The sequence below is a fragment of the Aquarana catesbeiana genome, linkage group LG06 (assembly GCF_042186555.1).
Source record: "Aquarana catesbeiana isolate 2022-GZ linkage group LG06, ASM4218655v1, whole genome shotgun sequence".
In the NCBI taxonomy this organism is placed as follows: Eukaryota; Metazoa; Chordata; class Amphibia; order Anura; family Ranidae; genus Aquarana; species Aquarana catesbeiana.
This window is the reverse complement of record NC_133329.1, coordinates 45,964,644-45,981,738: the sequence shown is the minus strand read 5'-3', so window position 1 is coordinate 45,981,738 and position 17,095 is coordinate 45,964,644. Positions and strand designations below refer to the sequence as shown.

Below are 17,095 nucleotides of genomic sequence, written 5' to 3'. Positions count from 1 at the left end.
GACCTGCACCTTACTGGCTTCTGCTTCAGTGCAGACACTAATAAGTCGCTCACTGAGTGTTGAGTATTTTGAACTATGGCTTCTAGAAGACTTTTTAGAATGTCTGGTGGAAACAGATCTGTGAGATGCAGTGTCCTGTAGCAGCTCTAAGTTTGCTTCTGCCTTTAATTTGGTTTGCTGGATAAAACTCTTTCAAGATTAAAGGGGTTGTAAAGGTAAAATTATTTTTTTTTAAAAATAACAAACATGTTATACTTACCTTCACTGTGCAGCTCGTTCTGCACAGAGTGGCCCCGAACCTGGTCTTCTGGGGTCCCCCGGCGGCTGTTTCAGCTCCTCCCCGCAAGCATTCACCACCTTAATGCGAGCTCCCTCGCATGGTGGTGAGCGCTTGCGGGCGTGCTCCCGTGATACAGCCGGCGGCTATAGCCGCTCGCTGTATCACTCGGCCCCGCCCCCCGGCGCGCCGCGTCATCGGATGTGATTGACAGCAGCGCGAGCCAATGGCTGCGCTGCTTTCAATCCATCCACTGCAGCCAATCAGCGACCAGGCTGAGCTGCAGTGGAGATGACGAGAACGAGCAGCGAAGATTCGAGGCATCAGGTAAGTAAAACGGGGGGGCTGGGGGCGGCGGTATTGTCAAAAGTTTTTTTACCTTAATGCATAGAATGCATTAAGGTGAAAAATTTTTTACCTTTACAACCCCTTTAATGCCCTGTACACACAAGCGGAATTTCCTTCGGAAAAATCTTGGATGGTTTTTCCAACGGAATTCCGCTCAAGCTTACACACGGTCACACAAAAGTTCTCTGAACTTTCGACCGTCAAGAATGCTGTGACGTACAACACTACGATGAGCCGAGAAAATGAAATTCAATGCTCCTGAGCATGCATCGAATTGTTTCCGAGCATGCGTGTTTTTTTGCGCGTTGGAATTGCATACAGACGAACGGAATGTCCGATAGGAACTTTTTCCACAGGAAAAATAGAGAACTTCCGCCAGCAAAAGACCGATGGAGCATACACACGGTCAAAATTTCCGACCAAATGCTCATATTGGACTTTTGCTGGTGGAATTTCCGTTTGTGTGTACGGAGTATAATGCCCCGTACACACGGTCTGACTTTGTTCGGACATTCCGACAACAAAATCCTAGGATTTTTTCCGATGGATGTTGGCTCAAACTTGTCTTGCATACACACGGTCACACAAAGTTGTCGGAAAATCCGATCGTTCTGAACGCGGTGACGTAAAACACTTATGTCGGGACTATAAATGGGGCAGTGGCCAATAGCTTTCATGTCTTTATTTATTCTGAGCATGCGTGGCACTTTGTCCGTCGGATTTGTGTACACACGATTGGAATTTCCGACAACGGATTTTGTTGTCGGAAAATTTTATATCCTGCTCTCAAACTTTGTATGTCGGAAAATCCGATGGAAAATGTCCGATGGAGCCCACACATGGTCGGAATTTCTGACAACACGCTCCGATTGGACATTTTCCATCGGAAAATCCGACCGTGTGTACGGGGCATAAGAGCCTTGAAATTCTTTAATTTCTCCAGTGAACCTGCTGTGTTCATGTTTTGTAATACATTGATGAACTTGTTACTGGTAAACTAATAGAGCTCATATGAAACAGAAAGTTGTTTATCCCGCCCTCTAGTGTCAGTAGTTCACATTCAACAGACACTGTATTAGATTCAGAAACAATCTTCTCCCAAAACAGTTTCAAGCTATTAAACAATTCGGTTCTTAAAGCTTCAAAATGCTCCATTACTTTTCAAGTTGGTTTGACTGAGCGTTTGGGTAACTATCAGTTGGCTCAGGATCTTGTGCTGGGGCTGCTGTGTGTTCACATTCAGAGTCGTGGTAACTCATGGCAGATAATGGCTGAGTGTTAAGCAGGCAGGATCTGTGTGCTGTAATATGACACCATGCAGCCTGGACTCAGGTTATGAGGCTTTCTACGTGCTGCTGACTAAGACCCCTTTCACACCGAGCCGCCTATAGCGTCGGCGGTAAAACGCCACTATATTTAGCGGCGTTTTACCATTGGGTTTGCGGCACATTTCGGCCGCTAGCGGGCGCTTTTACCCCCTGCTAGCGGCAGAGAAAGGGTTAAAACTGCCCGCAATAGCGGCGTTTTGCCGGCGGTATCCCAGCGCTGGCCCATTGATTTCAATGGGGCGGAGCGGTAAACACACCGCTCCAAAGAAGCTGCTGGCAGGACTTTTCCTGACATCCTGCCAGCGCACCGCTCCAGTGTGAAAGCCCTCAGCAGCTGTTTGAGGGCGGATTGCAGGCGCTATTTTTAACGCTATAGCGCCTGCAAAATACCCTCGGTGTGAAAGGGGTCTTATTCTTTCTTGCAATAAGTCTTGTCTGTATCAGTACTATCATGCAGAAATCTTGTAATTAGTCTGTGGAACTCCGTTTTTCTACTGTTCGGACTCATGTAAACATGTTACAGCATGAGGTATACTGAGCACAATGAATCAGAGAGAGGAAGGGGGATATACAGAACTACGGTGGGAGAGAGATTTCAGATAGACAGAGGGAACAAATCTTAAAGACACAGAGCATATTAAATCACATAGTGTAACATAACACTTCTTTTTTTTTCACCTAAGAATGAATCAAGGCGGTTTATGTTAACAGATTAGCAGGCTGCCAAATACCGTAAGTTGTTAGCTAGGACTAATAATGGATGTTAGTTGATGTAATTACTTAGGCTGGATTTCATGCTTCCTCATGCCGTTAAAATAAATTGGTTTTATAACCCTGGCCAGTATAATAAACATGCTGTGATGGGATATATAATAGCCCTCATTTCAAATCTCTGGTTATCAGTGGTCTGCTAAGTTATGTGATGGAAGAATTTCTCCATTTCTGAGGTGAAACAGAAGACCCTCTGAGAAATGTTTACTTCATTTAAAATGGCTTCTCTGTTGTAATGGAATTTAGGATGTCTGTAGGCTGGAGATATATGAAATGTGCCAATCCTTGCTGAACCTACGGACAAAGATTTGAACATACCTGATCTTGCAGACAGGTGAACTTTAACAGAATAAGGGTGACACTCTGTTTTCTTATTCAGTTATTGGGGTGTCTCAACCTTGTTAGTGTCACATGGTAAATGTGGATACGTTTTGACTATTATTTTATATAACCTATTAGTAGAAAACTATTTACTACATCTCCTTGAAATTGCTGTACCTTAATAACAGTTTCTGCCCTTGTCGAAAAGAAATATATTTACCATGTGGCGAGACCCAGTTCTCCAAATCTCTTGCTAATCGCATCACATGGATGTTATGCAGTATTCGGACTGTCACATTCAGAGCCTCTTGTTTTCCATTGAGCAGTATGAGAAGGTCCGCTGTGGTAATCCTATCAGCAGAATCTTTTAGCCTTTGTGGAAAGGGATGTTTGTCTTCTTCACAAAGCTCAGACAAGTTATTTTTAAATTGCATGAAATTATATTGTTCGAGTTTATCCAGAATATATACTAAAATGACTTCAGGTGTCCTCAAACCTTTTTTTGAATGGATCGCAAAAAGAGAAAAGAATATAATTTAAAGAATGTTGGATATGATGGGACTGCACTATAAAAAGGAAACAAATACTCGTATAACTGGCACCATTATTAACTTATCTATCAAGTTTTTCCAAAGGATGGGTCTAGTACCATAAAAATCGAGCGAGTGTTAAAGTTATGTTCAAATTTTAAATATCCAATGTGATAAACCTATCCAAATGCCAACAATAATATGCCAAGGAAAATATCAAAACTGTGGTTTTTCCCCCCTTGCTTTGTTCCGCCTTCTGGATGTCGAAAACATTTTCTCTTCCCACATTCCCCTCCTGCTCCCCTCTTTTTCTTTTTACCACCTCCCACATTATGAGATAATGATCACACTCCCTTTTACTCACTATGTCCTTGGCCTCCATGCCTAGTTACTCATTGTCACTTCCAACACTAGATGCCAGATGCTTCTACTTTTTTCTTTGAGATCTTTGAAATGTGTTTCTTTAGTATCTTTTGTTTTACTCAATAAAAACTGTTGTACCAGAGAACTGTGGTGTGTGACCATCTGATCCTAGTCTGATGGAAACTATAACTTGTATGTAGTATTGAGCACAATATGCTGAGAAACATTTTCTATCTGGTCTGAAAGGGTTAAAGTATAACTAAAGGCAAAACTTTTTTTTAGTTTTGGATAGAGTGAAGTTGGATTAGAATACCTGTCAGTTTTTATTGTTGTCTGTGCCCCCCCCCCCCCCCCCGTTAAGGAGAATTACCCTCTCTGTTTGTCCTGTTTACCATTATCATTGAAAGTGAAAGTAAAAGAAAAGTTTCCCCGAAAAGAAATAGAGGGGAAATCTTCCAATGGGGAAACACTATTTCTGGTGACCAGGGGGTCACCAAGGAACTTCCTTAATTTGCAGGGATTTTCTATCACTTCCTGTTTGGCTATGGGACAGAAAATGAAGGGAGATCTCCGCAATGGGATAGCGAAAAAAAATCTGACAGGGGTTATAACCCTCCCTTACTCCATCCAAAATCGAAAAAATAAATGTGCCTATAGTGCTCATAGCTCTACTTTAATCTAATCTGGTCTAAAGTTCTCATCTATATCCTATTTCCGTATGTGAATACCTGAAGAATATATGCTCCCCATATAATGGTGGTCTGTGCCAGGCTGTCTCAGTGCTGATTGGTAGCAGTCACTGGTGGAATTTGTAGTGATGGGCGATATTCATAAATTTGTGGGAATAGGAGACTGAAACTAATCATTCATTCAGGTCTGAATCTAAGGCAATTCAATTTTTGTGGTCAATTTGGCAGGTGGCAATCTTCCAGGAAAGCTGATAGATGCCAAGTTGGACCAGGTATGGACCAGAAGCTTTTGTTAGGTTAAGAAGCTTCACCTATTTTGGTTCTGTAACTAGGCTATACAAGCAGTGCTGGGACAAGGTCATTCAGTGTCCAGGACGAAGAAGCCAAATTGCTCCCCCTCAATACCAACTCTGGGGGTATTGCTTGGCAGAACAGGTTGTGGGATGCAGCGCACCACTTTAAAACATGTAGAATTCTACCCCCCCCCCCCCCAAGCCTTCTATTCATAATACATGAAATCTAAAGAGTGAGGCTGCTGTGGCCATTAAATATGTAACCCAACTACATAAAAGCTCCCCCCCCCAACTTTCTATTCATAATACATGGAATCCAATAAGTTAGGCTGCTGTGACCATTGCAATATAGCATATACACGTTATTATTTCACAAATTCTTAAAAACACACCATGGTGAAATTATAAGCCCCAACTATATCCATGAAATGCAAAAATCATAAGCTGGGGCTTCATACTATGTAACCAGTAGGCACTACCGAAGCGCCTACTGGTTATTCGAATGCCTCATCCGATCTTCTCCCCTGCCGCTTCCCCAGCTGCTGATCTCCTCTACATCACAAGAGCTATGCTGCTACATGAATCTTTTCTGTGGCTCTAGCACTTGTGATGTAGAGGAGATCTGCCACCAGGGGAGTGGCAGGAGGTGAAGATCATAGGAGACATCCCTTCCTTTCCAGATGACAGCTGTCAAGTAATCAGTGGGTGCTTCAGTAGTGCCCGCTGGTTACATAGTATGTATGCAGCTGGCAGCTGTTGGGTTTGGCCGGTGGGGCCCCTCTCAATGTGGTGCTCGGTGCACATGTCTCTTATGCCCCCCTAGCTTCGACCCTGTATACAAGACATAGGGGTTGATTTACTAAAGGGAAATCCATTCTGCACTACAAGTGCAGTGCAAGTGCACTTGAAAGTGCACTTGTAAGTGCAGTCGCTGTAGATCGCTGTAGATATGAGGGGAAGCTCTGAAATGAGGGGAAGCTCTGCTGATTTTATCATCCAATCATGTGCAAGCAAAAATGCTGTTTTTTATTTTCCTTGCACGTCCCCCTCAGATTTACTGTGACTGCACTTGAAAGTGCACTTGTAGTGCAAAGTGGATTTGCCGTTCGTAAATAACCCCCATAGTTACATAGTTAGTCAGGCTGAAAAAAGACACAGGTTCAACTAGTTCAACCAATAGAAATAAATAAATAAACAGAATAAAATACAAAACCTCCATACACAGAATGCCAAACCCAAAGTTGATCAAGAGGCAGGCAAAAAAATATAAATATAAAGCATGATCCAATTTGCTCCAGCAGGGTAAAATGCAGTTCTTCCTGATATCCAAAAAGGCAAATCAGATATTTCCTTGATCAACTTCCCCCTGGTATTCTAACCTATAAATATCCAGTTATAGTTTGTACGTATAGGAAGGCATTCAGCTCATTTTTTTAAAACAATCTACTGAATTGGATAGAACTAGTTCTTGAGGGAGCCTATTCCACTTTTTCATAGCCTTTACTGTGAATGTCTTTCTGTATGTGGAGATGAAATCTCTTTTCCTCCAGATGAAAAAAGTGCCCCTCTCTACCCAATATCCATCACTCAGTTAAATATAAACAGTATGGTTTATTAGTCTGGGGAAAAAAAGCTTTTTCCTTTCATTTTGCTTTAGTTGCTTATTTACTGCATTAGCTTTCTAGACGGGACAGACTCCTTGGTACACTGACCTGGCTGTGAGAAAGATGCCGATACTTGATTTAATCCAACTTTTTGTTAAGGGTGGGGAGGTCATCCAGCTCAATAAATGCTTGTAAGTCCTAGCACTAATCAAATAAGTATCTTGCCACATACAGTAATAACTGGTTTGCAGGATTCCCAAATGTGAGAGCTGCAAAAACGGCCCGGGCACAACATTCGTATCAGGCACCTACCACATGTCATCAGAACCAGAAACTCTATTGACTCCCCAGGGTCAAACCCTAAACCTAACTCTATCCAAAACTTCAAATTGGCTGGAATTTCACAATAACCTAAGAAAGTATGAAAAGGTCTTAGCTGTAGAACAGTACTCACCGCATAGATCAATGTCCTCTTGTAGCTCCTCTGCAAATCTTATCAGACCAACCAATTTGAGCACGTGTACTGTCACATCCAGGGCTGTGAAACCTCCGTAATAATCTATAAGTTTGTCACTTATATACATACTGTCTGCATTTGCTAGATGCCCCAATGGGATGGCAGGCTTGTCATAATAGACAAAACCAGAGAGTTCCTTCTTAAAATGGCTGAATTCATCCAAGAACAAATATTCTAGAGAATAGAGTAGGAGATCTTTGGGAGTCCATTTTGACTGATCCAAAGACATAGAAGAAGATCCTAAAAAAAAAAAAAAAAAAGAATCACATATTCATGAACCCATGTATGAATCAAATATCACACGTCTATGTGTTTTGTACAATAAAATTTGAGGATTTGGTATCACAAATGTTAGTGCTGGCTGGGGGCTGTTTTTTTCTATATCATTTTCAAAAAATTATATATTATATTACAAAATTGTCCCCGTACCTTTACCTGACATGCAACCCCATATCATCAATGATTGTGGAAATTTGCTTGTTTTCTTCAGGCAGTCGTCTTCATACATTTCATTGGAACGGCACCAAACAAAAGTTCCAGCATCATCACCCTGCCCAATACAGATTGGTGATTCATCACTGAATATCACTTTCATCCAGTCATCCACAGTCCATGATTACTTTTCTTTAGCTCACTGTAACATTGTTTTTTTCTGTTTAGGTGTTAATGATCGTTAGGGATGAGCTGAACACCCCCCTGTTCGGTTCGCACCAGAACTTGCGAACAGGCAAAAATTCATTCAAACACGCAAACACCGTTAAAGTCTATGAGACACGAACATGAATAATCAAAAGTGCTAATTTTAAAGACTTATATGCAAGTTATTGTCATAAAAAGTGTTTGCGGACCTGGGTCCTGCCCCAGAGGACATGGATCAATGCAAAAAAAAGTTATAAAAAACGGCCGTTTTTTCGGGAGCAGTGATTTTAATAATGCTTAAAGTGAAACAATAAAAGTGTAATATCCCTTTAAATTTCATACCTGGGGAGTGTCTATAGTATGCCTGTAAAGGGGTGCATGTTTCCTGTGTTTAGAACAGTCTGACAGCAAAATGACATTTCAAAGGAAAAAAAGTCATTTAAAACTACTCGCTGCTATTAATGAATTGCCGGTCCGACAATACACATAAAAGTTAATTGATAAAAACGGCATGGGAACTCCCCACAGGGGAACCCCGAACCAAAATTAAAAAAAAAAAATGACGTGGGGGTCCCCCTAAATTCCATACCAGGCCCTTCAGGTCCGGTATGGATATTAAGGTGCACCTCGGCCAAAATTTTTTAAAAAAATGGCGTGGGGTCCCCCCTTAAAATCTATACCAGAAGATTCTGGGGTCTGGTATGGATTTTATAGGGAACCCCGCGCCAAAATTTTTTAAAAAATGGGCGGGGTCCCCCCAAAATCCATACCAGACCCTTATCCGAGCACGCAACCTGGCAGGCCGCAGGAAAAGAGGGGGAGACGAGAGTGCCCCCCCTCCTGAACTGTACCAGGCCACATGCCCTCAACATTGGGAGGGTGCTTTGGTGTAGCCCCCCAAAACACCTTGTCCCCATGTTGATGGGGACAAGGGCCTCATCCCCACAACCCTTGCCCGGTGGTTGTGGGGGTCTACGGATGGGGGGCTTATCGGAATATGGAAGCCCCCTTTAACAAGGGGACCCCATATCCCGGCCCCTCCCTGTGTGAAATTGTAAGGGGGTACAAAAGTACCCCCACCATTTCACAAACTGTCAAAAATGTTAAAAATAACAAGAGACAGTTTTTTGACAATTCCTTTATTTATATGTTTGTTCTTTCTTCTATCTTCTATCTTCCTTCGGTTTCTTCCTCCTTCTTCTTCTGGTTCTTCTGGTTCTTCCTCCGGTGTTCTCCTCCGGCATCTCCTCCGCGGCGTCTTCTTATCTTCTCCTCCTCGGGTCGCTCCGCATCCATGATGGCATGGAGGGAGGCTCCCGCTGTGTGACGCTTCTCTCTTCATCTTTTTCTTCATCTTTTCCTCTTCATCTTCTTCTCTTCATCTTCTTGTCTTCATCTTCTTTTCGGCCGCTCTGCATCCATGATGGCATGGAGGGAGGCTCCCGCTGTGTGATGCTTCTCCTCTGCTGACAGTTCTTAAATAATGGGGGGCGAGGCCACCCGGTGACCCTGCCCCCCTTTGACGCACTGGGACTTGACAGGGACTTCCCTATGGCATTCCGTGATGTCAGAAGGGGGCGGGGTTACGTAACGGGTGACCCCGCCCCTCTGACGTCATGGGGAATGCCACAGGGAAGTCCCCGTCAGGTCCCCGTGCGTCAGAGGGGGGCGGGGTCACTGGGTGGCCCTGCTCCCCCGCTATTTAAGAACCGTCAGAAGAGGAGAAGCGTCACACAGCGGGAGCCTCCCTCCATGCCATCATGGATGCGGAGCGGGCCGAAAAGAAGATGAAGACAAGAAGATGAAGAGAAGAAGATGAAGAGGAAAAGATGAAGAAAAAGATGAAGAGAGAAGCGTCACACAGCGGGAGCCTCCCTCCATGCAATCATGGATGCGGAGCGGGCCGAGGAGAAGAAGATAAGAAGACACCGCGGAGGAGATGCCGGACGAGAACACCGGAGGAAGAACCAGAAGAACCAGAAGAAGAAGAAGATGGAGGAAGAAACCGAAGGAAGATAGAAGATAGAAGTAAGGAGATAGAAGATAGAAGAAGCATTCAAATAAAGGAATTGTCAAAAACTGTCTCTTGTAATTTTTAACATTTTTGAGTTTTTTTGTGAAATGGTAGGGGTACTTTTGTACCCCCTTACCATTTCACACAGGGGGGAGGGCCAGGATCTGGGGGTCCCCTTGTTAAAGGGGGCTTCCAGATTCCGATAAGCCCCCTGCCCGCAGACCCCCACAACCACTGGGCAAGGGTTGTGGGGATGAGACCCTTGTCCCCATCAACATGGGGACAAGGTGTTTTGGGGGCTACCCCAAAGCACCCTCCCAATGTTGAGGGCATGTGGCCTGGTATGGTTCAGGAGGGGGGGTGCTCTCTCGTCCCCCCCTCTTTTCCTGCGGCCTGCCAGGTTGCGTGCTCGGATAAGGGTCTGGTATGGATTTTTGGGGGGACCCCATGCCGTTTTTTTTTTAAATTCTTGCGCAGGGTTCCCCTTAAAATCCATACCAGACCTGAAGGGTCTGGTATAGATTTTAAGGGGGGACCCCACGCCATTTTTTAAAAAATTTTGGCCAGGGTTCCCCTTAATATCCATACCAGACCTGAAGGGCCTGGTATGGAATTTAGGGGGACCCGCACGTCATTTTTTAAAAAAATTTTGGTTCGGGTTTCCCTGTGGGGAATTCCCATGCCGTTTTTATCAATGAACTTTTATGTGTATTGTCGGACCGGCAATTCATTAATAGCCGCGAGTAGTTTTAAATGACTTTTTTCCTTTGAAATGTCATTTTGCTGTCAGACTGTTCTAAACACGGGAAACATGTGCCCCTTTACAGGCATACTATAGACACCCCCCGGTACGAAATTTAAAGGGATATTACACTTTTATTATTTCAGTTTAAGCATTATTAAAATCACTGCTCCCGGAAAAACGTCAGTTTTTAAAACTTTTTTTGCATTTATCCATGTCCCCTGGGGCAGGACGCAGGTCCCCAAACACTTTTTATGACAATACCATGCATATAAGCCTTTAAAATTAGCACTTTTGATTTCTCCCATAGACTTTTAAAGGGTGTTCCGCGGCATCCGAATTTGCCGCGAACACCCCAACTTGTTCGCTGTTCAGCGAACTGGCGAACAGCCGATGTTCGAGTCGAACATGAGTTTGACTCAAACTTGAAGCTCATCCCTAATGATGGTTTTCGTTTGGTTTTTCTGTATGTAAATCCCAATTTCTTTTAGCCAATGTCTTACAGTTCGGTCACAGACATTGACTCCAGTTTCTGACCATTTGTTCCTCATTTGTTTTGTTGTGCATTTTCAGTTTTCAAGGCATATTGCGTTAAGTTTTCTAAATTGATGTCTTCTTTGGTCTACCAGTACGCTTCCCTTTAACAACCTTCCCATTTAATTTGTATTAACGGAAACCATTATTAACACCTAAACAGAAAAAAAACAAGGTTACAGTGGGTTAAAGTAAAGTAACCATGGACTGTTGATGACTGGAAGGAAGTGATATTCAGTGACGAATCCTCAATCTGTATTGGGCGGGGTGATGATGCTGGAACTTTTGTTTGGTGCCGTTCCAATGAAATGTACGAAGTTGACTGCCTAAAGAAAACATGAATATTTCCACAATCATTGATGATATGGGGCTGCATGTCAGATAAAGGTACGGGGGAGATGACGGGCATTTATTGAAGATTTAATGACTAAGTTGATATTGAGATTTTGGACACTTTTCTTATTGAAATTGAAAGGATGTTTGGTGATGACATAATTTTTCAGAATGTAATCTAATGCAGATGTTTCTTTTAGAACTGCAAAGTACATAGTGATTCCATCAGAATTGAGTGATTCCATATTTATTTCCTCTGCTTGATCTGCAAAAACAGTTGCAACTGACTAGTTTTTTTTTTTTTTTCTTTTTTTAACTGTTTCTTAAAGCCAGAAAGTTTGAATGTTAAATGAAAATAGTTTTGAGGCATGTCTGTGATTAGTTTTTTTCTACACAATTAAAAAACTGAATGAACATTTTCCAAGAATGATGATTCCATACTTTTTGCAATGGGTTGTAGATCTTACGATATTTACTGCGTTTGCTTACTGATTGCCTCGTAGAATGTATCTGTCTACGTGATGTAATTATTGTACGAGGTCACTGGCTGTAATTTATGAGAAGTTTATATTGTATCTATATCTGCTGCACAGCTTCAAATAAATAATAATAATAATTTTACTGTGTTCCAGTACCACAACATTTCATATTCCTGATATGTGTCTGTGGTACTTGGTACATGTGTTAAAAAGTATTCTGTTCTCTTTGTATTGCTTTCTTTATGTAATATACCTGGTGTTCCTGCCAGTCCCTCTGCTTTTTCTTTTAAAAACTGACCACACATAGCATACCTATGCCAACATGGTCAGTTTGCTTCTTCGCATTCTACATGGGAGCAGAGTCTGCCTATACTCCAGTGGCTATTCTTGTGCGGACACCTTCCCCCATTCAGTACATCTTCTCATTGGGAAGATCAGTGTACTGATGTTTCCTTTTCTCCTGCTGACAGGCCCCCTTGCAGTCTCCACCCCACTTCTCTAAGCCCCCTATAGCTGGGTACAGAGGTCATATGATCACTTAGAAAAAAGCATAACAGTATCTCACAAAAGTGAGTACACCCCTAACATTTTTGTAAATATTGTATTCTATCTTTTCCTGTAACAACACTGAAATGACACTTTGCTACAATGTAAAGTAGTGTGTGTACAGCTTGTATAACAGTGTAAATTTGCTGTCCCCTCAAAATAACTCAATACACAGCCATTAATGTCTAAACCGCTAGCGACAAAAGTGAGTACACCCCTAAGTGAAAATGTCCAAATTGGGCACCAAGTGTCAATATTTTGTGTGGCAAACCATTATTTTCCAGCACTTCCTTAACCCTCTTGGGAATGGAGGTCACCAGAGCTTCACAGGTTGCCACTGGAGTCTCTTCCACTCCTCCATGAGGACATCATGGAGCTGGTGGATGTTGGAGACCTTGTGCTCCTCCTCCACCTTCCGTTTGAGGATGCCCCACAGATTCTCAATAGGGTTTAGGTCTGGAGACATGCTTGGCCAGTCCATCACTTTTACCCTCAGCTTCTTTAGTAAAGCAGTGGTTGTCTTGGAGGCGTGTTTGGGGTTGTTATTATGTTGGAATACTGCCCTGTGTCCCAGTCTCTGAAGGGAGGGGATCATGCTCTGCTTCAGTATGTCACAGTACATGTTGGCATTCACAATTCCCTCAATGAACTGTAGCTCCCCAGTGCCGGCAGCACTCATGAACCCCCAGACCATGACACTCCCACCACCATGCTTGACTGTAGACAAGACACACTTATCTTTGTGCAAAAAAAAAAACGAGAAGCTGCGCTAAATAAATTGACCTGTGAAGCACTAACCAATCAAATGCTAGTAAAATGCACTCACAACTGAAGAAAAATGGTAAGTGGAAAACCTATAAAATAATGTGACTAATAAGTGACCTAGATAATATAGACACAAAAAATTATAAATAATGTATGGATAAACTAAAAAATTGAATTAAAGTGAACCAAAGACACCAACAGGTGATAAATCTAAAATTTGCACTGAAAGCATCAAAAATTGTCCAAATTGTGTTGGAATAAAACTAGACAGTAAAAAATTAACAATAAATGTGAAAACACGTAATGCCAATAATCAGCCTATTAAGTGACATTAATGGATATACAGTATTCATCAACCTAAAATAATGTTACATAATTAACAAAGATGAGTCCATATGAAAAGTGTAGGGGAAAAAAAAGGGAAAAAGACCCTCAATAATTATAACAAAATATAATGATGGTGACTGTTGAGTATATGGTGGGTAAAAATCAGAGGTAGTAGTCCATGCAAGACACACTTGTCTTTGTACTCTTCACCTGGTTGCCGCCACACACGCTTGTCACCATCTGAACCAAATACGTTTATCTTGGTCTCATCAGACCACAGGACATGTTTCCATTAATCCATGTCCTTAGTCTGCTTGTCTTCAGCAAACTGTTTGCGGGCTTTCTTGTGCATCATCTTTAGAAGAGGCTTCCTTATGGGATGACAGCCATGCAGATCAATTTGATGCAGTGTGCGGCGTATGGTCTGAGCACTGACAGGCTGACCCCCCACCCCTTCAACCTCTGCAGCAATGCTGGCAGCACTCATATGTCTATTTCCCAAAGACAACCTCTGGATATGAAGCTGAGCACGTGCACTCAATTTCTTTGGTCTACCTTGGCGGGGCCTGTTCTGAGTGGAACCTGTCCTGTTAAACCGCTGTATGGTTTTGGCCATCATGCTGCAGCTCAGTTTCAGGGTCTTGGCAATCTTCCTCTAGCCTAGGCCATCTTTATGTAGAGCAACAATTATTTTTTTGAGATCCTCAGAGAGTCCTTTGCCATGAGGTGCCATATTGAACTTCCAGTGACCAGTATGAGAGAGTGAGAGCGATTACACCAAATTTAACATACCTGCTCCCCATTCACACCTGAGACCTTGTAACACTAATGAGCCACATGACACCGGGGAGGGAAAATTACTAAGTGGGCCCAATTTGGACATTTTCACTTAGGGATGTACTTACTTTTGTTGCCAGCAGTTTAGACATGGCTGTGTTGAATTATTTTGAGGGGACAACAAATTTACACTGTTATACAAGCTGTACACTCACTACTTTACATTGCAGCAAAGTGTAAATTCTTCAGTGTTGTCACATGAAAAGATAGAAAGAAATATTTGCAAAAATGTGAGGGGCGTACTCACTTGTTAGATACTGTGTACTGCATTTTCACATGGCTGGTGGTCAAAACGTTCCTAGTGGGAGGTTGAGAGGGGGAGGGCGGTTGAAGCTCACCTAACCACAGCAACTCCTAAACTCTGCTGAAAGCCTATATGTATATGGACACAGGCTTTTATGGAGTTGAGTTTAGAAACTTTGGCAAAACAATTCTAAAAACGCGTAAACTGAAGTTTAGGAGATGTAGTATACAGGAAGCCTAAAAGTGGTTGTAAACCTCAGACATTAAATATGAACAAAGCATATCCCTCAAATAGGTGTACTTGTCTCAGTCCAGAGCACTAAGTGTCATTTCTCTCTGCTGCCTTCTTCCTCTGCTATCAGCATGTGTCACTTCTGACAGGTTTTCCTGACACCAAGAGAAAAATGGTGACAAAGGAGGGAACCTTCAGCAGAGTGACAGCCTCGGCTCGGTTCCTGTGTGCTGTGTGAAGGGGGTGTGTCCCTTCCCTCCAATCAGCTCTCAGAGCTCTCCTCACTGAGGTAACGTCAGGTCTCCACCCCCTAATTTTTCAGAACTAAGAGTTCCTCTGTAAATTCTGCACTTTGAATTGATGTAGGGAAAAGACAGCTATAGATAAACAGGTACAACGTACTGTATGTAGGAGGATTTGTTAATCCCTATTACCTGAGTCCAGTCACTTTATTGGGTTTAGGTGATGGTTTAGATTTCCTGCATTCAGGGGATATGTCCCGAAATGTATTAGCCCTAAAAGAGAACAATACTTGGTACAGCATCCAGTCGTTAAGCCGGTCATGGATTTTGACAGGCTGCTGGCACTAGAATTGGTTGCACTTGTGCCTCCCGGGAAACCAAATACATCAGGATTTGATGCTGATGAGCCAATCCACCTGTGTTCATGAGACTTAAAAAAAGGATACTGAAAAAATATCTGACTTACTGGATGTTAGAGGCCATTTCATGTCCTTATATTCCAGGTCTCTAATTAGGAGTCTGTTATATTTGCCTAGTAAATCATATAACTTGTCCTTGTCACCATCACCCCAGTCTTCAATTAAACAGTAGAGCTCTGTCATCTTCTCCTGAGGAGTTGTTTTGCTGCATATGGAGTCATACTGTTCTTTTGTCAGGAGATTTGGATTCAGAAGACTGTCTAGGATAGGCTGCAATTCATACACCCAATTAATCAGATCATGACGATGTCTGTCCACAAAGTGCTTCTTTACTGCAAAATGAAAGAAAGTATCATTGTTAATATAGTTTATTGCCATTATAATTGTCTGCAGATCTTTATGTCTGCCTCATGTAGCGCCCTGGTCCTAAACAGGACAGATAGTAAATTGAACTGTGCTAGGTGGTAGCTAGCCTGGCTAAATTGTAATCTATTGATCAAATGGGTTTCTCCTAAGCCTGATATATAAAAAACAGATAAGGAAGCGCTGATCCAAGGAGTGATGAATTATCATAATGGAGTTCCCAAATGTGATGAAAGTTCTTTATTGGCAAGAAAACAAAAATTAGGTTGGGGCTGCCAGAAAATGCATTAAAAACCTGAACAATGATAATCAATAAAAAATTGTAGTTAACTAACAAAAATGTATACGTGTATGTGTAATGCCACGTACACACGATCAGAAATTCCGCCAGCAAAAGTCTGATGAGAGCATTTGGTCGAAAAATGCGATCGTGTGTATGCTCCATCGAACTTTTGCTGGTGGAATTTCAGCCAGCAAAAGATTGAGAGCATGTTCTCAATTTTTCGGTTGGAAAAAGTTTAAATCGGAAATTCCGAAACAAAGAAGAAAACTAATGCGCAAAACCAAGGTGAGCCAAAGCAGCTAAAGAAAACTAAGAAGCCGCCACACATACGGCACTGTTCCCACACAGAAAATCAATAAGGCAAATAGAGATATGTGGCGCTAACTCAAAGTGCATAAATGTGATGAAATAAATATAATCAAATTCTTCAAGTAAAAGTGCATATGCGTAAAGATTAAAATCACATAAATAAAGTGACTAAACATCTATTAAATTCATAAGAAGTGACATCGGATAAATAACAGTGAAAATTCATTAAATATGACTTCAAATAAATAAACAAATCCAAATGAAGGCGAATAAATCCAAAGATAGTCTAAAGTGCATCAAGATAAAAAAAAAAAAAAAATCACAAATTTAGAAAAAATAAAAAAAAATTGCATGAGATAAAAAAGTCGCATGCAATAACAAAAATCGCATATAGTGCAAAAAAGTGCAGAAACGCTATAAAAATAGCCACAAGTCAATCCAATTAATGTAACTAGAACAAGTATCTTTGCTTATGATTACGTTTTATTTACGAGATTCCATTTTGTTGCCACTAGATGTCATCTGTCTGCTGTGCTTTAAGGTGTTTCTTGATGAATCACCACCAGATGGCACTGTCCTATGGAGATTTTATATAGGCTAGTATATATGCTTTTATTTTCCTTTTTTTTGTTTTATTTTTTCCATTTTTATATATTTTTTTCGGATATGTTATCAGGGGGTCTTTTTATTCTAATTGCTTAGACCTCATATGGTTATTTGTGGCGTCTGCTGGGTGAGGATACACCT

The 17,095-nt window shown here is 41.9% G+C and overlaps 1 protein-coding gene across 1 annotated transcript in view; it reads right to left on the bottom strand.

Annotated features, from left to right (window-relative positions):
* LOC141148367 (uncharacterized) overlaps positions 1-17,095 on the bottom strand; it is a 636,575-nt gene that overhangs the window by 202,016 nt on the left and 417,464 nt on the right. Inside the window, exons 7-9 of the mRNA XM_073635776.1 lie at positions 15,441-15,725; positions 6,979-7,281; positions 3,266-3,541 (exon numbers count right to left, since the gene is read on the bottom strand). Coding sequence (XP_073491877.1) covers positions 3,266-3,541; positions 6,979-7,281; positions 15,441-15,725 — 864 coding nt within the window. The remainder of the gene's footprint in view (positions 1-3,265; positions 3,542-6,978; positions 7,282-15,440; positions 15,726-17,095) is intronic.